The 23643-nt window shown below is 40.0% G+C and overlaps 6 protein-coding genes and 1 long non-coding RNA gene across 11 annotated transcripts in view; 4 read left to right on the plus strand and 3 right to left on the minus strand.

Annotated features, from left to right (window-relative positions):
* Nucleotides 1-10: 10 nt before the first annotated feature.
* Nucleotides 11-1848, minus strand: LOC107269190 (protein CNPPD1). The gene is made up of 5 exons (XM_015742771.2): nucleotides 1605-1848; nucleotides 1432-1528; nucleotides 1154-1359; nucleotides 952-1080; nucleotides 11-882 (listed from the first exon to the last, which is right to left on the minus strand). The coding sequence occupies exons 1-5, from the start codon at nucleotides 1647-1649 to the stop codon at nucleotides 172-174; spliced, it is 1188 nt and encodes a 395-aa protein (XP_015598257.1). The 5' UTR covers nucleotides 1650-1848; the 3' UTR covers nucleotides 11-171.
* Nucleotides 1849-2068: 220 nt separating this feature from the next.
* LOC107269197 (glutathione S-transferase theta-1) lies at nucleotides 2069-5127 on the plus strand. 2 transcript variants are annotated; one of them, XM_015742787.2, is made up of 6 exons: nucleotides 2069-2276; nucleotides 3027-3242; nucleotides 3316-3466; nucleotides 3540-3720; nucleotides 3790-3942; nucleotides 5075-5127. In XM_015742787.2, the coding sequence occupies exons 2-6, from the start codon at nucleotides 3043-3045 to the stop codon at nucleotides 5110-5112; spliced, it is 723 nt and encodes a 240-aa protein (XP_015598273.2). In that variant the 5' UTR covers nucleotides 2069-2276; nucleotides 3027-3042; the 3' UTR covers nucleotides 5113-5127. The 2 variants fall into 2 exon arrangements, with proteins under 2 accessions (XP_015598273.2, XP_015598275.2); XM_015742789.2 differs by lacking the exon at nucleotides 2069-2276 and adding an exon at nucleotides 2325-2602.
* On the minus strand, nucleotides 3964-6013 carry LOC107269207. Its single transcript, XR_001537993.2, has 3 exons — nucleotides 5495-6013; nucleotides 5212-5418; nucleotides 3964-5119 (listed from the first exon to the last, which is right to left on the minus strand). It is a non-coding gene; the product is annotated as an uncharacterized LOC107269207 (long non-coding RNA).
* Nucleotides 6014-7218: 1205 nt separating this feature from the next.
* Nucleotides 7219-10887, plus strand: LOC107269180 (actin-binding protein IPP). 2 transcript variants are annotated; one of them, XM_025086474.1, is made up of 8 exons: nucleotides 7229-7360; nucleotides 7484-7709; nucleotides 7926-8454; nucleotides 8512-8677; nucleotides 8744-9090; nucleotides 9159-9505; nucleotides 9580-9800; nucleotides 9901-10887. In XM_025086474.1, exons 2-8 carry the CDS (start codon nucleotides 7640-7642, stop codon nucleotides 10135-10137), a joined length of 1917 nt encoding a protein of 638 aa, XP_024942242.1. In that variant the 5' UTR covers nucleotides 7229-7360; nucleotides 7484-7639; the 3' UTR covers nucleotides 10138-10887. The 2 variants fall into 2 exon arrangements, with proteins under 2 accessions (XP_015598236.1, XP_024942242.1); XM_015742750.2 differs by having other exon boundaries at nucleotides 7219-7709.
* Nucleotides 10888-11328: 441 nt separating this feature from the next.
* Nucleotides 11329-13592, minus strand: LOC107269195 (metallophosphoesterase MPPED2). Its single transcript, XM_015742783.2, has 6 exons — nucleotides 13444-13592; nucleotides 13019-13335; nucleotides 12782-12926; nucleotides 12426-12702; nucleotides 12127-12353; nucleotides 11329-12051 (listed from the first exon to the last, which is right to left on the minus strand). The coding sequence occupies exons 2-6, from the start codon at nucleotides 13139-13141 to the stop codon at nucleotides 11924-11926; spliced, it is 900 nt and encodes a 299-aa protein (XP_015598269.1). The 5' UTR covers nucleotides 13142-13335; nucleotides 13444-13592; the 3' UTR covers nucleotides 11329-11923.
* A 29-nt stretch (nucleotides 13593-13621) lies between these two features.
* LOC107269188 (probable medium-chain specific acyl-CoA dehydrogenase, mitochondrial) lies at nucleotides 13622-16254 on the plus strand. The gene is made up of 10 exons (XM_015742768.2): nucleotides 13622-14038; nucleotides 14167-14245; nucleotides 14391-14558; nucleotides 14655-14755; nucleotides 14831-14911; nucleotides 14994-15124; nucleotides 15192-15300; nucleotides 15377-15517; nucleotides 15599-15871; nucleotides 15944-16254. Exons 1-10 carry the CDS (start codon nucleotides 14024-14026, stop codon nucleotides 16094-16096), a joined length of 1251 nt encoding a protein of 416 aa, XP_015598254.1. The 5' UTR covers nucleotides 13622-14023; the 3' UTR covers nucleotides 16097-16254.
* Nucleotides 16255-16402: 148 nt separating this feature from the next.
* The window catches only part of LOC107269177 (nuclear hormone receptor FTZ-F1), a 43417-nt gene continuing 36176 nt past the window's right edge, over nucleotides 16403-23643 (plus strand). The window contains exons 1-2 of one of the 3 annotated variants that reach the window (XM_025086472.1): nucleotides 16403-18495; nucleotides 18558-19005. In XM_025086472.1, coding sequence (XP_024942240.1) covers nucleotides 18729-19005 — 277 coding nt within the window. In that variant the 5' untranslated portion in view covers nucleotides 16403-18495; nucleotides 18558-18728. Of the gene's footprint in view, nucleotides 19006-23643 lie in introns of all 3 variants that reach the window. The other 2 variants (XM_015742743.2, XM_025086473.1) reach the window with 2 other exon arrangements.

Below are 23643 nucleotides of genomic sequence, written 5' to 3' on the forward strand. Positions count from 1 at the left end.
TATCCACATGTTTAAGTAGTAGACTCGCTTTTATTGGAAAAATTATTCCGTTGCTTTTCATAGCGCTCGGTACAAAAAATATATTTTCATGTATGAATGAATGTATTCTTAATATTATCAATGTAGGATTGTGAAAGCGTTATGCTAGATGCACAATGCGTGCACTGGGGATCAGTGACTATGTCCGAGAGAAATTTTTGTTACGTAATTTGCATAATACCTCCAGTCCTTTGAAGGGTAACTCAACTCTAAACCAAGGGTCTCTTTCCAGTCGATAATCAGATCTACAGCATTTTCAACAGGGTTATCATCCTTATATGGGGATTGTTCCATAAAGGCACTGGTTACATCTGATAATTCCTGTCCATCAAAGTCTATGTCGTTTTGAAGGGCTGAGTATTCTGGGAGCCAGGTCATTATTGAACTTAACCACCACTCCCATCCGACGTTTTCGGTTCTGTTAACTCTCTCCAAATCACTACAAGGATTATGAATTTCTGTGCAGGGGAATAAATCTGTTACGTTCGTCTCAGCTTTATCAGTTGTCATCTTGTTTTCTGGAGTGACGATCTGGTTGTTTTCCACTAGCTCAGACTGCACGACACTTTGACCAGGAGCAAGTAAAATGGTGCCAGGTAGGTGACTTGCCACCAAAGCCGAACCAAACAGTGTAACTACTCCTGCTGCGTAGGTTGCCAAACAGACCGAAGACACACTGACCAGGGTATGGATGACCGTTGCAAGACAAGCTGAATCCATTAAGCGAGTAAGCTCTGTGTAAGAGAACCAACCTCTTTTACGAGCTTCTTTATACGCCACATCTTTTTCTAGTTTTTGTAGACGTTCCCAAAAATCGTGATCAGCAATAAAGACTGCCCAATCCTATGCAACAAACGATTAATATTAATAAATAATAAAATGATAGTGAGTAATTGAAATTATGATATTTACAATGGCATTGAGGAATTCCTTTTCCAATCTATTAATCTGTGGTACAGTCAGGTCTCCAGAGCGTGCCCATTCATTATTAAATACCTCATCCTCCTCTCCATCATCATGCAAAAACTTGCTGGCTACCATCTGTCAATGAACATAATTTTTGTTCAGACAATAATTAAAGAGACTTTTTTATAGTAACTTATGAGACTGTTACCAAGGAAACCAGAAATAGTTCAGATGGTGCCACTTTGTTAAGGTACTCAGGGTTACAATCCTTCAAACGTTCCAGATACAACAGAGCAAGAACCAAAGAACATGGTGAGACACATGCATTTCGAGAGACACGGCTCGCTTCTTCAACATCGAGGCGTTCCAGCGTGCGTCCATTCTTTGCTTCAGTAAACAATTCCGCAGCTAATTCTACAAAGAAATTGAGCGTAATTCAACATTTACAAAATTCGTTTAAAACTTTACAGGATATCTTCTACTAACCAGTTACTGGTAAACTGAGGCAATCGGTCATTGGTAATTTAGAATAATAAAGTGTCTTGCTAATTCTACTCAAAAAAGCATCGTGGTCGCCCATACTCTGAAAATATAAAAACATTAAATAACAACAATAAAATGACAGAGCAATAAATCTAAGCAAGCAGATGTTGCAATACTTTTAATTTCGCGGACGATCTTTTGCCCTTGGATATGTTTGTCATATTCACAATACTTTACGCGTGTATAATAAATATACGCGACAATGCGCAAACACACTTTCTGAAATTTAGAAATAAAAATAACCTTCTAACTACGAGAAGTTAAACCATAAAGTGAATTACGAAGAAACGCGAATTACACGCTAGACGCAAAACACCAACCCAACCGCGAGTCTCTCGCAGACTGAAGGCATTGGTTCGAATAGGTAATCGCGCATAAAGATAGGCGGGCGTGTTTATGTCTCAACCAATAGAAAAATAGCAGCGGAACCATGCGATGAATCATGAACCGTTATAGAAATCATATTATATCGAAATGATAATCATTTGTGAAGACGCAATATAATGATGAATGACTTGAAATATAATTACAATCAAATAATAAACATATAAAATATTTATAGAAATGTTAAATCTTCGATCTTGCATAAATCATGATTTTAGCATTTGATGGTTGGCAAACCGTAAAGACGATGGACTATTGTATGCAGGTGGTAGATCCAGAATGAGTAAGGGGATTGCCAGTAGACCGATTTCTACCTGTCGAAGGCGCCGCGCGACTTTGATCTGTTGAACTTTGTTTTTTTATTATTTTGGTGGTTTTTGGTGATTTAATTACAAAAATTGGCGGTGAGCCGTTTTTTTTTTATAGAATCAAAAACATATTTCGCTGTGCAGTTAGCCGTTCGAATTTTATTTTTTCGATTATGTGGGTTCAAAATGGGCTTAATCGATACAGAATTTTTTGGTGGTCACGAATTTACTAATTCAAAAATTCGATGGTGCGTAGATTCCTCAAAAAAAAAAATTCGTAGTAATACCAGAGATGAGTAATACGTGCTGCGGAGCAGTATAGGTTGGTTCGAAAATAAGCCGAAAGCGGAGAGTGCATCTTTGCTTCTGTGTGCCACGTATTCCTATAGTACACAATTTAATTGTTCCATATATATTTTAAGGTTCTTATATATATATTTTTTTCAAACTGGCTTCCTAATAATTTTTACTGAAGATTAACTTGAAGTCTGTAAATCGCTAATTATTGCGTGAACCACCAAAAAACTATTTGAAGATTTTATCCATTAATATCACAGAAGATGAATTCACAGCACTTGTAAAGATAAAATAAACATAAAACTGACATTTACTTCATAGTCCAAATCATAAACTTGAAGTAGATGCCTCAATGCAAACCTTCAGAATAAATATGTATATATATTAGTAGGTGTGTTCAAGCTATCCCGTTTTGGCTTTGTGTTATTGGATAATTAATAAACCTTTGTAACAAATTATATAATAAATGAGAACTTTGGACCCTTATCATGTTCACAGTTTCCAGCACTTGTGCCAATTAATAGAAATAGCATTATAATATTCTTACAGACTCTAGCTAAGAAGTATGGGTTTAAAACTGTATTATGACTTGATGTCACAACCTTCCAGGGTCCTCTATATATTCCTCAAACAATGTAAAATCCCTTTCGAGGAACATAAAGTAGTTTTAAAAAAGGGTGAACACTTTATGCCAAAATATGAAGAGATCAATCCATTTCAAAAGGTTCCAGCTCTTGAGCATAATGGATTTAAACTGATAGAAAGGTATAAGTAACTTGCTGTTTGGTAAATATATTCAATGTAAAATATAATCAATCGTATGTTGTTTGTGTTTTAGCGTGGCAATTCTGCGATATCTTTGTCGGGAATTCAAGGTAGATGATCACTGGTATCCCATATCATCCAAAAATCAAGCAAGGGTTGATGAGTACCTTGAATGGCAGCATAATAATACTAGATTGCATTGCGCAACATATTTCTTAGTAAAGGTTTGTATAACTATTATTGGAGATATCTGAATTATTAAGCGGTGCAGGGAGTTGACTTTGTATTACTTTATAGTTTTTGATACCAATGATCAAAGGGAAGCCTGCAAGACCAGAAAATGTTACAAAGTGTGAGGGACATATGATTGAATGTCTAGATCAACTTGAAAATATTTGGTTGAAAAACAAACTATTCCTCACAGGTGACAAGATAAGTATTGCTGATATTGTAGGTGCCTGTGAGGTTGAACAACCAAGTACGTCTTACATTCTTGACCATATTATAATATGATGAGATATCTTCAGTACTGTTTTTGCAATTTTAGGAATGGCAGGCTTTGATCCTCGTGAAGGTAGACCACAGCTCACTGCGTGGCTTGAAAGAGTAGCTGAAGAGACAAATCCTCATTATGATGAAGCGCATAAATATGTTAATCAGATTGCAAACAACTACTTGGGAATACCACCACACAGCTTGAGTAAGCTTTAATTTGATAGTTATTAAGAAATAATGTTGTTTAGTTATAATTTTTTGATCATTGTTTTTTTTAATTATCCTTATAAAGTTTGTTATGTGTGTGGTTAAAGTGGAGTTATTATTTGCATATTTTGCCTTATCACTTAACTTTTGTCATCCTGTGTAATCTCTTACTACACATGGTTCAAAATAAGCTGTAAATTTCACTATAATTCATGTACCAATTATTTTTCAAATTTTATGATTTATCACTTTAATGACAGCCATGACAGAAGTACATTTTATTAATTTGCCTTCATTCGCATAAAAATAGAGATTAAAATCGGGAGTTGTGCAAGCATCCAATGTTTTAACTGTTTTCATACTCATTTGTTTTTCACTAACTCAAGCAGATGTCAAGAAAGTGATAATAATAATAATGTAAATTTAAATGCGCATATATAGTCAATTAATTTAACACAGTTTAATACACATCAAATTGATAATTATAATTAACATTAATATCACTTGCATTGCTTTATATTTTACATTATTCCACACTAACATAAAACTCAGATAAATTCTTGAGACCAAAAAACAGCCTGTGAATCGCGGGATCAATTTTTATCTCGCAAATTCCATTCCAATGAACAAATATATATAGATAGTATATTTTTATATGGAATTAATTTTTTTTTGTAATTTAACCTCACACTTTATATAAAAATTTTATACGTTTATTCGCCAGAGTAGATCTCTGGCTGTGTGTGTTTATATATATATATATATTTCTATGAAAGTGCATTATACTAATAAATTGTTGTTTCCCATATTATAATATATGTTGTCCTTATCTGATTTTTGTATATGGTATTGCCAAATACAAAGACACGATGTCATAATATAATAAAATGTATAAAGTATAACATAATCATGTATTTGATACATTCTAAGTTAATTAATAGATCCAATAAGCATAGTTCATTAATACAAAAAAATTAAGTAAATAATAATCGACTCTTGATCTCGAGACTAATACTGACTAAACACTGACCGGTTATCAAAGCCTATACCATGGGCTGCCATGCGCGTATGCCATTCACTCACTATGGTATAAACTGGTTTACCGACATCACATTTTCCTGCACATTAAGGTCTGCTTCAATGTGATCGGAAGAGTTTACAGACATAACATTTTCCTGCACAATATGAAGCACATGTTATAGTATGATTCTTCGTTTGAAATACCTAAGAGAACATTATACATATGAAAAGTAACAAAAGTGAATACCTTATCAGCTTCTTCACTGGAAGTATAGACAGCAGGTAAATTTAATGATGGTACGACATTTTCTTTAAGTTTACGCAAGCGATGTCCCAGAATGTAATCACTGTCTTTAAAATGCCGATAGCAGGATTTTTCGGAAACTGATAAATCGGAATATTACCCCGGGAAGGGCATCCCAAAACACAACAAGCTCGAACCATAAGGAAGTTTCTGCAAACAACATAAACTTAAATTAAACAACACTATTCATATACTAACTGTCTGTGCAGTTATTTATATCACTTACCTGAAAACTAGATGTTACAAATATAAATTATAAGCGCACTATATTTCGATAACTCAATAATTTCTTACAGTTGCTCACACACTGAAATTCAATTCCTCACAGTATAAACAGAGATGAGTAGGGAGATGCACAACACTACGGTTTTATGCGATGCCAAAAACATGGTGTTAAATCGTAGCGGCGAGTCCGGGATTAGGATTTTGTGATCGTCGCCTCCGTCGACAATGCATGTCCCGTCGTAGCCGTGCTTAACGTGATCACAAACGTACAGCTTGGCGGGCAGAGGTTCTCCGCAACTTACCGCTGATTCCCAGAGCAACCCTTAGAACGAGGCCGCTCATCAGATATTGCCAAAATATTTTTTTTTGTAATCTTAAATTCGAGTGCACAGTGTAAGCTTGACAAGATTTGCTAAGAGAAAGGCCAGCACCTCATGCCTGCCTGCGTTAAGAAGTGCAGCGATGCGGTGCTAGCTTTCAGCATTATTTAACAATAGTTCCAGGCGGAACTATGGTCCAACATTCAGTACGAAAGAGAATTATTCCGGAACTGTTTGAAACACAACCTGAAAATAACACTGAAAGCCAGGTCCTTATGCATACCTGCACTGAAGCATATGGTGCGACTAGTATCCTTAATAGGTATTTTAACGATGTTACGAGATTTTGAAAAAAGTACGGTGCTGGAGCTCCACACCCGTGTACCACCTCAATTTTTGAAATATTACGTAGCAGAACTATTGTTAAAACCTATCAGGAACTATAGAACTCCTCAAGAACTATTGGAAAAGCTTATTGATGAAACATTGTTCCAAAATTGAGGTGCTACGCGGGTGTAAGCTCCAGCACCGCATTTTTTTTAAATCTCTTAAAAATGATTCAACAATCGGCTTTCTCAATAGTTCTCGAGGAGTTCTATAGTTCCTTATAGGTTTTAACAATAGTTCTGCTACGTAACATCGATAGATACCTATTAAGGATACTAGTCGCACCATACGCTTCAGTGCAGGTATACATAAGGAGCTGGCTTTCAGTGTGTTTTCAGATTGTGTTTCAAGTAGTTCCGGGATAGTTCTCTCTAGTACTCAATGTTGGGACCATAGTTCGGCTTGAAACTATTGTTAAATAATGCTGGAAGCTAGCATCGCACCGCTGCACTTCTTAACGCAGGTAGGCATGAGGTGCTGGTTTTTGTCTTAGTAAATCTTGTCAAGCTTACACTGTGCACTCGAATTGAAGATTACAACAAAAAAAATATTTTGGCAATATCTGATGAGCGGCCTCGTTCTAAGGGTTGCTCTGGGAACCAGCGGTAAGTTCCGGAGAACCTCTGCCCGCCAAGCTGTACGTTTGTGATCACGTTAAGCTCGGCTATGACGGGACATGCATTGTCGACGGAGGCGATGATCACAAAATCCTAATCCCGAACTCGCCGCTACGACTTAGCACCATGTTTTTGGCATCGCATAAAACCGTAACGTTGTGCATCTCCCTACTCATCTCTGTTTATACTGTGAGGAACTGAATTTCAGTGTGTAAGAGCGTTATGCATCTCTCTACTCATGTCTGGTATAAAGTTCGGGAATCATATATTTCCCGTTTACCCACGTTTGAGGTTTGCTTAAGGTATTGTCAGATAGAATCGACCAATCAAAAACGTGGGAATGGTTCGAGATTTCTTCGTCCAGGTGGCGCCTCGACACCATAATAAAAATGGGTTCAAGAAAATCGGCCTACTGGCAATCTCCCTACTCCTCTCTGGTAGATCAGTCGAATTATCGAGAAGACAGAATGGCTGAGAGGGTGTAGGTGTAAAGTAGAAGGAGTGTAAGGGAGGGTAAATCCGTTAAGAAGTCAGTAATGAAATGTCAGTTAAATTAATCAATGATCGTTAGGGTGATTAGTGATAATCTTGTTGCGCGTAGCGGCTACCTTTTTCTACGGAAAGGTTTGCCTTAGTGTTAACGTGTAACGTGCGATTCTGTATTAGGTGAAAGTAAAGGAGTTACTGTGCTAACCAGGATCGCGTTGGTGTTGTATTTTCATAAATAATTCCTGACGTCCATCGTACTCCGATTCAGAAGTGACGTCGAAGTCGTCGCCGACGACGTAATCATATAAGCTAGCTGAAAATGCGGTGATAGCTATGCGTCTGAAGGGGAAAAATAGCGCAAAGTCCTTTCACAGTGTCTATAAAGTGCTTTCACGTATATGCCGTAAGTAGACTACATCCATTTAACACGAAAAGGCCCAGTCAATTTATTAATGGAGATTATTGAATTTAGCAGAATGGTCAGAATATGTTGTTATGGTTCTGTCACATTTTCTTTCAGTAGATACTCGCAGTATTTTTTTTACTTACAATCAGTTCGTTGCAGCATTAAATATAGTACATTAGAGTACGGTGTTTTAGAGTTTGTGTTATATTGTAGGTGCAGTGGATAAAGGACAACTCGATGGTTTCATGGCTGATGGTACTGTGCCCCCGGCAAAGAGCGATAACAATTCTAAGAGCGGAATGGGCTTTGCAACTCAGCCTGTACGCCAAAACACAGAGTCTAGTATGGTTTATGCAGTGGGGCAATATGCGCCAAAGGTTCTTAAAAACCTGAATGCACAGAGACTGAAAAATCAGTTTAGCGATGTAGGATTAGTGGCAGGTGGCAGCATTATTCGAGCGCACAGATCTGTTCTTGCTGCTGGTAGTGCTTACTTCAATGCAATGTTCACTGGGGGATTGGTCGAGGAACAGCAGGAGTCTGTGGAAATTCGTTCAGTTTCAGCGGATATTTTATCAAGACTAGTTGATTTTATTTATACTGGTAATGTGGATATCACTCAAGACAATGTTCAGGAACTTTTTGCTGCCGCAGATATGCTCGAGTTGGATGAAGTTGTTGCAGGATGTATTGATTACTTGCAACAGCAATTGCACTACTCTAATGCCCTTGGAATTTATAGGTAATTATACTTAATACATAGGTCGCTTCAATGTACTAATTACTACATTTCTTATAGATTTGCAGAAGCGCACAATAGAGTGGATCTTTCAGAGACTGCCCTGCGCTTCATAGAAGTCAATTTCCCTCTAGTATCACGGGAAGAGGAATTTTTGGATTTACCAAAAGAACTTCTTGTTCGTCTTGTTGCTAGTGAATATATACACGTCGACACCGAATTTCAGGTAAGAAAACAAAATTTGAATAAGTAAAACCAGTCAACGTCATAATCCATTCAATAATTATTCCAGGTCTTCCAAGCAGCTTACGACTGGATAGTTCATGATATTCCATCGAGGCGATGCTACGTATTCGAAGTGTTGGGTCACGTGCGACTTCGTTTCTGTTCAGTATCTCGACTAGAGCGAGTAATCCTTGACTGTAAGGATGCCAGTCTAATAGTAGCCCTAAGATCCATTCAAAAGGATCTCGTATCGAACAAGGGATGCCTGGTGCCATTGCACTCACAGCCACGATTGTGCGCGAAGAAAAACATCCTAGTCATCGGAGGTTCAAAACGCGAACACTCTGCAGACAGTTGGGCCAGAGCTGCGGAGAGTACTTACGAATCCATCGAGAAGTACGATACCTTCACTGGGTGAGTATTCTCTTAAATGAAAACAAACTACAAAAGTATCCATAATTAGTTTCGCGAACTTCTCATAGCGAATGGAGCGAAGTTGCTCCCATAGGAATTGGCCGAGTACTCCCTGGCGTAGCTTTATTGGACGGTAAAGTCTACGTCGTAGGTGGTGAATTGGAATCCTGTATAATAGCAAATGGGGAGTGTTATGACCCACGTGAAAACGTATGGACTCCTATAGCCTGTATGGTAGAGCCACGTTGTGAATTTGGCCTATGCGCACTGGACGACAGTTTATACGCATTTGGTGGTTGGGTCGGCGAAGACATTGGTGGATCCATTGAAACGTATGACCCAATCACAAACTCTTGGACATTAGATGGCGAGTTACCTGAACCGCGATTCAGCATGGGCGTCGTTGCTTATGAAGGTATATAATATCACAACTGTATAACCTGTATAACATAACAGAGAGACAATGAACAACATTCTTTATGTGATCAGGTTTAATTTACGTGGTGGGTGGCTGCACGCATAACAGTAGACACAGACAGGATGTGATGAGCTACAATCCTGTAACCAGAGAATGGAGTTACTTAGCACCAATGCTGACGCCACGTTCGCAAATGGGAATAACGATTTTGGATGGATATATTTACGTAGTTGGCGGTATGAATAAAAATCAGGAGGTCTTGACCTCCGTGGAGAGGTATTCCTTTGATAAGGTAATACATTACCCCCAATAATAAGCTGAGCTTTCTTTTACCATTCGTTAATTAATGCCCATCAAATAATTTTAACTGTAAATCATAAATCTATTCGCAGAACAAATGGAGTAAAGTCGCTCCAATGAAAATGGGACGTTCTTATCCAGCAGTAGCTGCTGCCGACGGTCGCCTCTACGTAATAGGCGGCGATCAATCTCAGGAAATCAATTTTTATCGTACGCAGATAACAATATCTACGGTCGAGTGTTATGATCCAACGTTAAATAAGTGGCACGAGTGCGCCTCACTGCCTACGAGCAGAGGAGAAGCCGCTGCTATTATAACACCATTCTGATTTCGCGAGAGGTTCTGATCTTTCTTATGGACCCCTCATCATTCGTCGGCACAGAGAACTATCTATTTATTTTGTAAGCTTTGTATACCGGATGTGGTACGTGACCACATCCGATAACATAACGACCGTACGCCGATATAAACACTGCATTAGACGGCTTAACGATTAGGATAATAATTTATCAAGTGAGAACGATTATCGATATAATTGATGGATCTCAAGCGATTAATGCACTGTCCATTTTGGTCTTTTTTTTTCACTTTAATTTCCATTTTCGCGTACGGGCTGACCAAACGTCGAAACAAAGGAATTGCATTGTGCGCAGGCGTATTGTAAGTGAAAAATGTTTTTTCCGTTTTCGTACGCTTATCGGCAGACAAACAACTGAGTGTATTTCATAGAGGTTATATATCCTCATGGCATTTTTATACAGAAAAACAAATTTTCCCGAAAGTCCCAGAATCGATCGATACTGTGCGACTGCTTTGCAATCAGTTTAGCAATTAAGAATGAAAGAAGTCGAGCATAATAATCCAATACTCGAATACTTAAAGATTGTATCATAATGTTATTACAATTTATGTTATATTATTATTAACACAATTAACAAATTGCTATTAATATTATTAATTATTCTTATTACTACTCCCGACTAATGCTACGTACTCTAAGTCACAAATCCTGGACGTTATACACGATATACACTGTCGTACGTCGATGAAAAATAAATTTTCTGAAACTTCCGCGAAACGTGCCTCATGTTAGAATGAAACCTTCAATGAAACACTTTATTATCGAATGATATTTATTTTCATTGCATATTAATTGTTTGTAATTCTGACACCAGTATGATGGGGCTGATTAAGTTACAGGCTTATTGATGGCTATCAAGGCTGAACCAGACGAAAATAATTATATATATGACCACTTCAAATTAATTAGACTCTTTTGATGATGAGATATCACCTGACGATCAGTGGATCACTGAAGAGTATTCAGATTCGAATAAATAAAATTGTCGTTTTCTGGTGTCTCGAAGGTTGTCGAGATACATGAGATATTGATCACATGATATTAATTTATTGGACACTTCATATCCAAGGATGTTGTATGCAAATTATTTTCAATTTCCTGCTATAATAGCAGGTCTGTGATAGTATAATCAGAATCTTATAACACATAGGTACTAAGTATTATTAAACTATTTTATTGAAAAATGTGTGATGTGAGCTTTTACTACAGTTTCACATTGATTGACATACAGGGCGATTCTATAATGATAATTGTATACGGTTTTTGCGACGTTGCTTAATGTAAGTCTGAAATAAATAATGATTATGGCATGTTTAGTCTGCTTTAATTAGACACTCCAGATTTTAAGCTATCTTGGTCATGACGAATTGCTGATTATTATATTTTACATATATCTAAGAATGCACAAGGTTACTACAGAGAACTCTAATAATTTAATATATTACAGGACTATGCTATATAAAAGTATAGTAAAAAAATAAATAATATACAAATCTACATGACGAAGCGTAATTGTTGAATTATACTCTCTATCTAGATTCCCTACTGTGGTATCGTACTAAAATTATATTTAATAGCATGGTGGAAGAGATCTATGTAATTTGCCTGTTGACTAGAGTCAGTGAAAAAGTATTTTTTGTCATTGCTTTAAAGTTAATCACCAGATTTAAACATTAAGTAATCAGAATATCAGTATGACACTATCAACCACTTCTTCATTACGCTCTTGGATGTTAACAATTCTTTTCGTCAATTATGATTTACTTACACCTGGTGGTAATGTTATATCAAATACAATTGGTGGGTTACTTGGCAAGTAGTTCAAATCACATGTAGAGGCATTTATATATATGATTTTGCCATCTGAAGATATGCCATATCCTAAAACATGCATTCGAATTTTATGCAGTGTTTCATGTCTTTATGCTATCATATTTGTAATCAAATAATAAATACCTTCGTGTACGTGTCCGAATACATGGTACTTTGGTTTGACACGGTTTTGCACAGTGGATAATAATTCTACGCATCCAGCTCTTACACCATTGCAGCACAAATCACCGTGACCAACAGGAGGTGTATGGGTTACTAGAATATCTGTGTCGGAGGGGATCATTTCCCATTTAGAGAGACACGGTTCTCCACGTGGCACATTAAACGCCCATTTACAGAACTCTGGTTGCCTAAGGTATTTAAATGATCATTATGATCAATACTTTTGGGTTGGATAAACGTTTGAAATGAAGTGTATTTACCATGGTGTCCCATAAATCTTAATTCCATACAAAACAATTTCAGAATCTTCTAAATAGATACAATTTGTTAAGTAATCCTTCACGTTGGTAGTTTGAATTGCCTCGGCGAGTGTATCTTTGGACATTCCCAGTGTTGGTATATTATCTAAAATACTGGTCCCAGTATGTTTGTGCCGGTCTGAGCTTGGATTAGCTGAGAAAGGATGAGTAAATGTTGGATCGAAGCTCAATTCATGATTACCAGCAATCGCAATCTTATGTTTGTACGGAAGATTGCCTGTAAGAATTAACTCAATGAGATAGTTTTCTATCTTTTGCAGTAATATCTTATACAGTTTACCAAAATACGTACTCACCAATCCAATTATTAAATTCTACAACCTCATGCAGGCTACCACATTTAGTGAAGTCTCCAGCATGAATAAATATATCGCCAGCAGGTATATCAAATTTTATAAATGGTGTAAGGGAATGAGTATCACTCATGCAAACCACACGAAGCTGTGGTAGAAGATTGCATGATTAAAAAATCAAATATATTATACACAGTCCAAATAGGTGTTTAAGGAGTCGAAATTAATTAATGAAATTACCTTATCAATTGGTGCTTTAGTGGTGGGCGGCTTAGCATTGATTTTAATGACTTTTTGCTGCTGTGACAATTCGCGCCATGCAGCTGTAGGATTAGCTGTCAGCGGATGAATAGTGACATTCATTGTTAATAAAAAAACATGACAATCTCAAGTCTAAACGTGAGAAGAATTAGTGAACCAGACTAAATTAGAGTCAACTTTGTGGTAAAAAATTGGAGAAAATTCCTGTTCGGCTCCATGAAGCAATAGTAACGACATTTCGTCCACGGAGAAAACACAGCCGGCAAAACCAGCGCCATCAGAATGGAATTTTCAGACTATTAGAGAATGAAACACAATTCAACAATATTTTAAAGCAGAAATGTCCATGATTAGACTTTTGCTGGTATTTCTGACAAGGTGCAAAGTATAGCTGTATCATTTACCATCTCGATCAGGTGAAAAGATAAAAATAAAGAAACACACTAGATATCCTTCGTAGATATAGTCACTACTTATCTACTAATCAGGATCTTAACAAGCTGTTTTTCTACATGTATAAACACGAGAATTGTGAACATTGGACTGCGGTCCAAACGGTTCAGCCTAGCCAGACCCTCATATAGCTATAAGTAGTGGATCCACTTTGATCCACTCTTATCTAGAGTCTATATTCGATCTTATTTAAGTTTGGAGTCATATAGTAGCATTCTACAGTTTACGAGACTATAGACTAGTTTCTAACGTATATTATATTATACACGTCAGTTAACCTGGACTTTGATCTGAGATACACCTCATTCGGTTAAGTACAAGCAAGTCGTTTTCGACGTGCAGAAAGTTTACGAGTGTTGGCAGAAGCAGTGATCCGTATTTATTTTGTAAAAAATTAAGTTAAGGAACATTATATAAAATTAGGAATTTTAGTATCTTAGACTGTTCTGGTGCCTTATTTTGGAAGTGATTATAGAAGGCTAGGAAGAGATAAACATATATATTTATTTGAGGAACAATCAGTTTGCCACAATGCTGTTTAGTAAGGTGAGATAATTTATGCAACTACTTGTACTTTAGTGGAGTGCTTAAAAAGGTTTGTGGCCTCTTTCAAGACAAATTGATGTAAAGCCAAGGTATTTTTAAACAATGTTTCTTGCTTTGCACTATTTTAGGTAGCAAGCATAGTAACTCGTAGGACCTGTATCAGATCATTTAGTAGCAATGCAACAGCCTCAAATGGATACAATTTTGGTTAGTATATTTTTATGTTTATTTCTTGTTTTTGTTTTTATGACATGCTGGAAATAATTTGAAGAGCACAGTAATGGTTTTATAAAAAGTAGTTATCTTTGTGATAATTGTTAGTTACTCAACAGTTTATATTGTATTATTACAGAATTATCAGATACGCAGAAAGAGATGCAAGATTTGGCAAGAAAATTTACAAAGGAAGAGATAATACCTAATGCTGCCAAGTATGATAAATCTGGAGAATATCCATGGGATATACTTAAGAAAGCATGGAGTCTTGGTCTTATGAATAACCATATTCCACAAGATATCGGTAAGGATAACTTACTTATTTTTATATATTAAATATATATGGAACTCTAAAAATTTAAAGTTTTACTATTGATAATATTATTATTAATAATTATAGGAGGTTTGGAATGTAGTGTATTTGATGGCTGTTTGGTTGGAGAAGAACTTGCATATGGGTGTACAGGTATTGCAACAGCTATTGGAGGCACTAACCTTGGGGTAGGTATTTCAATTAATTTTTTTGAGGTATCTTAAGTACTGAAATTCAAAATGTACAAATATTTTTGTGTGCAGCAAACACCTGTTATCGTGGCTGGAAATAAAGAACAACAGAAAAAATACCTTGGAAGGCTCGTAGAGGAACCAATTGTTGCTGTAAGTTCTTCAAACGATATGAAAAATATCTAAGTAAATTACTTCATTTACTTTTTAATATTTATATTGAAAAAACAAATAGGCGTATTGCGTAACGGAACCAGGAGCTGGATCTGATGTAGCTTCAATTAAGACCAAAGCAGAAAAAAAAGGAAAAGAATGGATTCTCAATGGTACAAAAATGTGGATTACAAACGGCGGTGTAGCTAATTGGTACGTCTCAGTTTAGCCAAACATAAATTTTAATTACAAAAATAAGTATCATTAGAATCTCACACAGGTACTTTGTTCTGGCAAGAACAAACCCAGATCCAAATGCTCCAGCTAGCAAAGCCTTCACTGGATTTATTGTAGAACGTGCGTTTGAAGGTGTGACCCCAGGTCGTAAGGTAGAAACTTAACAAACACATTCTTTAATAGGTCAGTATAACAAAATATAAAAAATAAATTACCAAATTCTTTTAGGAAATAAATATGGGCCAAAGAGCTTCCGATACGCGTATGGTTACATTCGAAGACGTGCGAGTACCAGAAGAGAATGTATTAATTGGTGAAGGAGCTGGATTTAAAATCGCTATGGGAACCTTTGACAAAACTAGACCACCAGTGAGTCTTTGGATGAACGATTAATATATTAATTATATATAAGTACACTTGATAATCAACAAATTTTAATATTCCTAAAAGGTCGCTTGTAATGCGGTTGGGTTGGCTCAGAGAGCTTTGGATGAAGCCACCAAGTATTCTTTAGAACGAAAAACCTTTGGAAAACTAATTTCGGATCATCAAGCAGTAGCATTTAAGTTAGCCGACATGGCCATCGGTGTACATACAGCTAGACTAGCCTGGATGCATGCATCCTGGTCCAGCGATGCTGGTAAACCATGTTCTCAGACTGCAAGTGCTGCAAAGTGTTATGCATCCGATGTAGCCAACAAGTGTGCATCTGATGCTGTACAGGTAAGCATAACTATAAAAACAGTAATAAAAACTAGAAGAATATAACATACAATGATAATCCTAATCTTCCAGATATTCGGTGGTGCTGGATTCAACTCTGAATACCCTGTGGAGAAGCTAATGAGAGATGCCAAAATCTTCCAGATCTATGAAGGAACGTCTGAAATTCAGAAACTAGTTATATCTCGCACCCTATTGAATGAAGCCAAGCAAAAGAACAACTAAGATTGATAGATGTTAATTCAAATCAAAAGAAATAAATTTCAAGAAATATTTTTATAAGTGATTGTAAAAAGTTAATGTACTAATGAGAATTTTTAATGGAAATATTTTATGAGCAGCAATTGATATTTATTAGAAATAATCATACAGTTGAAAATACATATCCTGGCCTTTATTCTTGTCCTGCTTATTATGGATATTCATAACTGCAGCAATGCAGACGATATCACAAGGATCTGACGCAAAACGCCAAAATAGATGATTTAAAGCGCGCGGTATCAGAGCACCAGTTGGCGCCACAGTCGATCATTCGAAGGCGTTAGTCAAGTGCATTGTTCAATGAACACGGATTACATCGCATTATGTCCGTCCGCTCGTCGTTTTTACGCGGTTATATTTGGTGGAGTCGCGCGTGACGAATTATGCAACGTTCGGTGCAAAAACGCTCCATAACAGGGCGGCCAGATATTGTGACACCTGACCTACTTAGGGCCCGCGGTCGTTTCTAAAGCAGTGGCAGCTCGGTCAGGCCTGAAAACGCGGAACGCGCAAGATACTCGTTACGAACGTTTTCCTCGGTATCAGGGCCGTTGGCTGTGCGTGAAAATCCGTGAAAAAAAAGGGGAGCCACAACTGCCGCCGCGAGAATTACGTCTTTCCGTGACATTTCCTCGGGTGCCACAGTGCCGTGACTAGAGGGCCTCTTCGCCCTGCCACGGGATCACATTCACTCTGTTCCTCAGGTTTTATCCCCTCTCCGTGCTTATCCTCCACTTTGTCGTACTCCTAGACATCGTCTACAAGAGCCCGGGCGATCAGGAACACAAAGAAAATCCAAAAATCATAGCCTCGTCGAGTTTATGCAGTTTCCCGCTGATCCCCGGTAAAGCTTTACTCCTGACATTCTTTTTTAGGTTATACGTGTCAGCAGTCGCGATGTAATTAGCACAGTTTACGTTTTCCCTTTCGTTACGCACGGCCGTAGTCACACGTCGACAGACCAAGTGCCAACATTTTTACGAGTCATTAGTTTATAATTTGCGATCATTATTGCTAATCGAAAAATCGCATACTCTGATTTCTAAGTAATATTAAATTGTATAGCAAATAGCGCTCATAATTTTATATCTGTTTAGTCCCATTAATGGTACATAGAGAAAATGAAATATAACTCACGATATTCTCGCACCTTTGTCCTTTGATAAAAAAAATTTTGATTAATCATTTGATTCTTAATAAACATATTTCATGTTTTAACGATCGTATCAAATTCGTGGGAATTAAAAACGATTTGGTAGATGACATAAATTATACATTTATTTACAAATAACTGACATCTTTCACAGTTTGGTAACTACATTCATGTAGTATCAAAATGCAACTTCATTTTTCTTATTTTGAAAGCTGGTTTTACGATAATGATAGTCAATAATATGAAGAAACGTGTTTGGATCATTAAAGTTCCTTATATGAATTTTCCGATGGCTCTTGGTTGCCTACGCGAGTTGGTCACTTGAGAATTATATAATATTACATTACATAGCGATCAGCCGATTCTTTGGAAATAACAGCTAAATGTCAAATCGATATCAGTAACATCGGGAGTCAAGTCTCACAGTGTCTATGCAAGAACTGATGACTTTGCGAAATAACCAGTGACCATCGAAATATGTTTTGACCAGGTCGACAAAGACAATGATCTCCATCACCTGTCGATTCACAATAGCTAGGAAGACCCGGGGACAATAATGTTCCCCTTGTAAACCCAAGAGAACGAAAGTCAGGTAGCTGATAAAGTAATTTCTAACACAGGACAAAACCGTGCCGCTTATTAGCAATTGCAGAACTTTAATTACCATAATCGTCTTGGCAATTAACAACCCGCCTCGCGAAGTTCCTACAATATCGGTTTAAAGTGACTTCCAGATAGTAAGATAGACATTCATCTAGATATTTAAAAATTAACGGCAGGAATGAAAAAATGAATTAAAAAAGAACTTGGAAATAGTTTCGAAAATTCTCCTTAGTTACAAACATAATTGAAGATAGCAGTAAGGAAGGAATAATATAGTATTAAAAAAATGGCGTAATGTCGGTCAGTGGGATTATTGGTATTCTAGGAGCGAATGGGGTTATCAGCTGAGACAAATTAGCGAAATCCCTGGGATTCGCGGAGGAGCCACGCGAGTGAGTCGGAACGGATCGAGTTGAGTTTTCGCGTGCGAGTCAGGTTGCCCTGACCTAACCTAATCCGAGGAGGGCGACCAATCCTAATCGCGGGCCGCGGAGTCTGCTGGCCGGGACAGGCGCCCGCGCAAGCTACGGCCCTGGGTTGGCCTGTCAGAGCGCGACGGTGTGGCGGACGCTCGCTTGACTAGGGAGTGCCCGTCTCGATGCAAAGTGTAAGTGAAGTGGCCTACAGACCTACATTTATCTAACGTTCGATTTTTTTGCCGCTGGAAAGGGGCTAATAATCGCAGGGGTTGCGGCGGTGATGTCGCCGTGAGAGACAGATGTCCGGCTAGCGGTGGTTTCGACGGTGGGAGCAGCCCGTGGCGCTCGCTAGTAAGCGGCTTGTAGTGTAGGTGTTTCGCGAAGTGCGTTGGGGGACGTGCAGGAGGGACCCCTGTCTGGAATGCACGAGGGCCGAATGGCAGCACCGCTCGCCACCGAAGGAGGGGGTCCTCCATCTCTGGAGACGACGCCGACGACGCCGAACACAGGCAGCACGGGATCGACGTCGCTCACGGATTCGGGCATCCTCGCGGAGAGCAACGGGGCTCCGGTAAACGTCGGGCCCCCTCAGCCACACCATCACCAGGTACAGCAGCAGCCAGCACAGCCGACTCAGCCAACCCAGACAGCGTCGAGAGGGACCCTGGTTTTGGATCTGGCTACCAACGATGCCTCAGGTAACCTTACCTCTTTCTTTTTCTCTTGCCACGTCTCTTTCCTTCCATCAGTTATTCCCTTTTCTCACGTGTCCACCTATGCCTCTCGTTTATCTTTATCCTGCCCTCAGCATCCTCCTTCGACCCAGGGCCACGTCCATGTCTCGTGGCTCTTCAATCCTCGCGGCCTTTGTTGTCGCAGTGCGCCGCCTGCCAACCCGTTCCAACCGACCATACAGTTCACGTGAGTTCCATACCCAAGTCTCCTACCATGCTCCGTCCCTGACTCTTTGACAGGACCTAACCTCTCAGCATCTAGCGACAAACTTCCATGAAGTCCGACGCTTCGCCAGCAGCGAATTATCTTGTCGCAATGGACTCCAAGGGCGACAGCGAATTTCCCGATGAACACGTCGTGGCGATGCATGCTTTCAGAAGGATATCACCCTGAGACTCGTCGCTTTTTTTTTTTAACTCTACGACGTTCCTGGCGCTCGTACGGCTCCCGTAGTAGTCGCGTCGCGTCAGACCCTAGGACTCTATCGATATGCGACACAAAGTGTGAACGGAGCAGTAGGTTCACCACTGGATACCCGTGACCCGAGATCACGTTCCCACCTTTATTCTCATAGCCGTAACGAATCCCATGCGATTCAGGTTATACTCTAGTAGTCGTTATACCAGGATGACGTCAGGAGGATGCCCTGGTCGCGACTGCGCCTGGATCCCTCGTACTTTCCCGGACGCTTCGTATCCTGGGTTGCCTACCCGACAAGATAAATACTTTTTAAAATTTCATGCACGTGTAGATAAGCTTACTGCGAGTAGCAGGAAATACTTTCTTAAATATCTTAATTGATAATCAGCAATTACATTCGCTGCATAGAGTCAGGAACAAGTTGCTCGAAGACACGCACGACGTTACAGGTACACAGAAACGTGTTTCACCTGTACGCATATGGGTTCCTTTGTCCCTCCTGGTTTCCACGTACGATTTTGGATTCCCTTTGATTCCCTTCAGCCATCTAGGTCCTATAGGGCCAACCAGGCTATTACCTGTTCACCTCGACGTGACATCTGTCGTTGTATTACGTAACCTGGGCCCCTCCGATTCTCCTGAAAACAAATTGCTCCCCCGAAGCACCTGACTCGTTTGTCTAGTATGGGGTGGGTCAGGTCCAGCCGCGAACAGTTGGCCAGCCTGGATACCGTGTGAATCCTAACCGGTGTAATAGCGATCGATAACTAACTATATATATACACACACACAACACTGTAAGGAACCAAAAAAACAAAAATATCCAATATCCTAATACATCCTTTCTATCCATAAACTACTTTATTTATATTAACCTATCCTCGTAATTAACAGTGTTTGATAACGAGCTGTTACGGTAGCGCAGTTGCCGCTATTATCCGCTGATAAGCATACAGCAGGAAGTCTAAATATTTTTTTTTTTTAATATTATTTATCTGTGACACACGACATACCGTATCTGCATTTTCTGCAAAGTGCAATGTAAATTCGTTGAACGTATGTCTATATATATATAGTGTATATATATATATATATATATATACACACACACTCACATTTATATTTGGGCTTAATATCCATGACATTATCGTTGAAAGAGAAATCATATCGTAACACGTTCATGGCTGTCATTACGAGTCTCTTCCTTAATATAACAAGCGAGAGTGAGCAAGTAACAGCCTATTAAGTTTCTCGCACTCGCCAGTCCGCACTCTGTATTCTGCACAGATATATATATATATATACACTTAGTCAGTCACTTCTCTTTGGCCATTCTATCTCTTTCTCTTTCACTCTCAGACACTCTCCCACTGACTCGTTTACTCTCCCTCTCAGTGGCTTCCAGCCGTGTCCGACTAGCCTGCGTTAGGTTAAAGCCGAGTAGTGGCGTTTTGAATAAATTTTTCAGCAAAACCATTGTCGATCGACTTCAAATAGTTCCGAAGTAAGACGAAAGTTCTGGCATTTTGTCCTATTACCACGGTCGCACTATGTTAGGGCGAATTGGGACTGGGAACGGTGGAGAGAAGAGAAGAGGAAGAGGGTATGTTTTGGGTAAGCGTGGCGACGCGTGCCGAAGTAAAATTTGTCAGTTTTGTAAAAAAAGAAAAGGGCAGCACGAGGTCCCCCCGAATACAAGAGAATAAACGAAGGGCCAGGGTGAATCGAGCACCGGGTCTATTGACAATGGCACCCCTGGCACAATCCGACAACATCTACCTGCTGCGTTAACTGCACTTGTTGCGCCGAGATTTACTCAACGACCTCATAAATCATTATTATCCAGTCCGTCTTACCGATGGGACTCTCGGCTCGTTGGCCCCTTGTAGAAAAATAGTGGAGAACGACGCGCGCTGTTGGGCCCTTTATTCGGGAGTTCGGCCCTGGTCCCGTCCACCGCGTCCACGACACCCGGCCCACGCGTAAAACTGGCCCACCGTGCGCAGGTACAGACAGGCAAACGCGCCGACGGAGCTCACGCTTTCACCGGATACGTCCAACGAAGGTGGCTTATCCGATGTTCTGGACTGGGCCCAAAGGGAGAGGAGCCATTTTTCGTGCTTCGAAATCATTCGCGATACTATCGGACTGCGACCGTTCTCCGGAGAGTCTAAAGGTTTCAGTTTTTGGTCTACTTGCGGGAATTCCATCGGAAGACGCCAATTAGGACCCCCGTCCGTTTGGCTCAAACTTCTTATAAATTTTTGCGCCTCGGTAGACGCATCTGAATACGTACGTACGGTATATAGATGTATACGCAGTGTGTCCTCAACGATATACGTCACGCGACAGGACACAGGAAATGTAACTTTTATAATTTACCAGGCTCGTAAATACCTCCGACGCCTTATACTGCAGTGTTAATTCAAATACGGTACTCATTTTCGTCGCGCTTTCCCTTTTCTTTTTGACGTTTAGCGATTTCGGAAGCGGACCCACAGAAGAATGGAGGAGCCACGCGACCGTCTTCGTTGCTTGCTCTTTCTCAGCACCTTCTCTCTCTCTCCCACTCGGGCTATGCACTTCTGAAATTGACCAGCGCGGCTCATTTATTACCCTGCCTCCTGGTGCCGACAGGCCGAACCTTGTCTCGTTCTCTCAGCTCCATTGTGCAACACTTGACATTGTTGTCCCAACTCTCACCAGGGGACGAGGTTCGTTTCCCATTTCAATATTTACGAGCGACCCCCCCGGTCCACCTCTTCGAGTGAGACGTACCGAGCGCAATGAGAGCGTCGGACACCGAGAGCCAAGTGGCGGCACCTGAAGTCGCGCGCGAATTTCGTATACGAAATTCCGAGTCTTCCAGCCATCGATATCTTAGACCGTTATTGATACCAGAGCGATAGTCCACTTGTATATCCACCCTGCATTACGTGCATGCTAGGTATATCTACTTGTACTCTTGTACGTGTATCCACATATATATATATACAAAATACTCCCACGCGCACCTCGGGCCCCGTCTCTCCTCACCCGCTATTGAATCGCCTGACCCACTTCGATAAACTTGCATCGGAATAGCTCAATAACACATGCGATTTAACAATAATTATTATTCACGCTTCAAGCCGAGCAGACTATCGGCACCTCGATTTATTATCGTAAACACAATAAGGGACCTGTTGTGCCCACGTGGTCTCGCCTCGTTGACTCGTCTTGTACCCATTTGCCATCATGGCGAGCCTGTGGATGCGTCTCAGTTGCTCCGAATAGCATTCACTAGGTAAAACCCTATGAACGCTTCCTGTATATATATTTCAATATATATATGATAAGACTATATATATATAATAAGACTCATACATCCCACGAAAATCCATTAGAGTATTGGCCAACCTAGCGAAATCGTCACGACACGTCGTCCCACGTCCGGACTTGTAAAATCATGTCGACAAAGGACAGACAAGAGTCTTAATAGAGAAAGGAGAGAGAGAGAGAGAGAGAGAGAGCAGATTAAGGCTGAGCAAAGGTAAATACAGGCGATGGTTTATAGGTTACAGGGAGAGCGCGAGGGTACCAAAAGGTACGGAAAATCCCGTCGGGTAGCCCAGAGGTTTATTCGTGGTCGTTGCCGAAATTTCGTTCCCTCGTATTTCGTGCCAGTTATGATGAATTCGATTGAGTAACACCCCGATGGCATGAAGTAACACGGGACACGGTCTGTGGTTTTTAATACGCGTCCTACTTTCCGCTATCTTGTGTATAGCGAGCGAGCGTGGGTCTCTCCCCGTACGCGAAGTCAAGTCGAGTGAAGAAGCGTGACGTGATTGGCGCGCGTCGTTCTCCCCACTCTTGTTATTTCCGCGAGTCCATCCCCCCCTCTCTCCCTTCTCCTCCTTCCCCGCCTCCATCCCTTCCGTCCCTTCGTTCGCGTCCACGGCGTCCCTACCTAGTAAAACCCGACGGCATCCATTTTCGCCCTCCCCTCTCCTCCCCCCTCGTTTCCCCACCCTTCACCTCATCATCGCCGACGGAGCCGAGATAACGACGCCGAGTTGCACGGCTAGAAGGACTGAAATTGAAAGTGGTTGTCCCACTGACCCACTGACCTGATTACCCACTGACAATGACACGAATCCTTGCCCGCCGCCCGCGTCTGAGCCGCCCCCCCCCCCCCC

The sequence above is a fragment of the Cephus cinctus genome, unplaced genomic scaffold (genome assembly GCF_000341935.2).
Source record: "Cephus cinctus unplaced genomic scaffold, Ccin1 Ccin1_scaffold0617, whole genome shotgun sequence".
Taxonomy (NCBI): Eukaryota; Metazoa; Arthropoda; class Insecta; order Hymenoptera; family Cephidae; genus Cephus; species Cephus cinctus.

Excerpts from the sequence above, each read along its gene's own strand:
- LOC107269180 (XM_015742750.2), top strand. The coding sequence starts at position 7,640 with ATGCGTCTGAAGGGGAAAAATAGCGCAAAGTCCTTTCACAGTGTCTAT. Across the intron at positions 7,710-7,925 it reads AGTGCTTTCACGTATATGCC|GTGCAGTGGATAAAGGACAA; the intron begins GTAAGTAGACTA and ends GTTATATTGTAG. Across the intron at positions 9,091-9,158 it reads AAGTACGATACCTTCACTGG|CGAATGGAGCGAAGTTGCTC; the intron begins GTGAGTATTCTC and ends AACTTCTCATAG.
- LOC107269197 (XM_015742787.2), top strand. The coding sequence starts at position 3,043 with ATGGGTTTAAAACTGTATTATGACTTGATGTCACAACCTTCCAGGGTC. Across the intron at positions 3,243-3,315 it reads GGATTTAAACTGATAGAAAG|CGTGGCAATTCTGCGATATC; the intron begins GTATAAGTAACT and ends TTTGTGTTTTAG. Across the intron at positions 3,943-5,074 it reads AATACCACCACACAGCTTGA|GTCTGCTTCAATGTGATCGG; the intron begins GTAAGCTTTAAT and ends CTGCACATTAAG.
- LOC107269195 (XM_015742783.2), bottom strand. The coding sequence starts at position 13,141 with ATGAATGTCACTATTCATCCGCTGACAGCTAATCCTACAGCTGCATGG. Across the intron at positions 12,927-13,018 it reads CTAAAGCACCAATTGATAAG|CTTCGTGTGGTTTGCATGAG; the intron begins GTAATTTCATTA and ends CTTCTACCACAG. Across the intron at positions 12,703-12,781 it reads AGAATTTAATAATTGGATTG|GCAATCTTCCGTACAAACAT; the intron begins GTGAGTACGTAT and ends TAATTCTTACAG.
- LOC107269190 (XM_015742771.2), bottom strand. The coding sequence starts at position 1,649 with ATGACAAACATATCCAAGGGCAAAAGATCGTCCGCGAAATTAAAA. Across the intron at positions 1,360-1,431 it reads CCTCAGTTTACCAGTAACTG|AATTAGCTGCGGAATTGTTT; the intron begins GTTAGTAGAAGA and ends ATTTCTTTGTAG. Across the intron at positions 1,081-1,153 it reads AACTATTTCTGGTTTCCTTG|ATGGTAGCCAGCAAGTTTTT; the intron begins GTAACAGTCTCA and ends GTTCATTGACAG.
- LOC107269188 (XM_015742768.2), top strand. Across the intron at positions 14,912-14,993 it reads TAGAGGAACCAATTGTTGCT|GCGTATTGCGTAACGGAACC; the intron begins GTAAGTTCTTCA and ends AAAAACAAATAG. Across the intron at positions 15,518-15,598 it reads TTGACAAAACTAGACCACCA|GTCGCTTGTAATGCGGTTGG; the intron begins GTGAGTCTTTGG and ends TATTCCTAAAAG.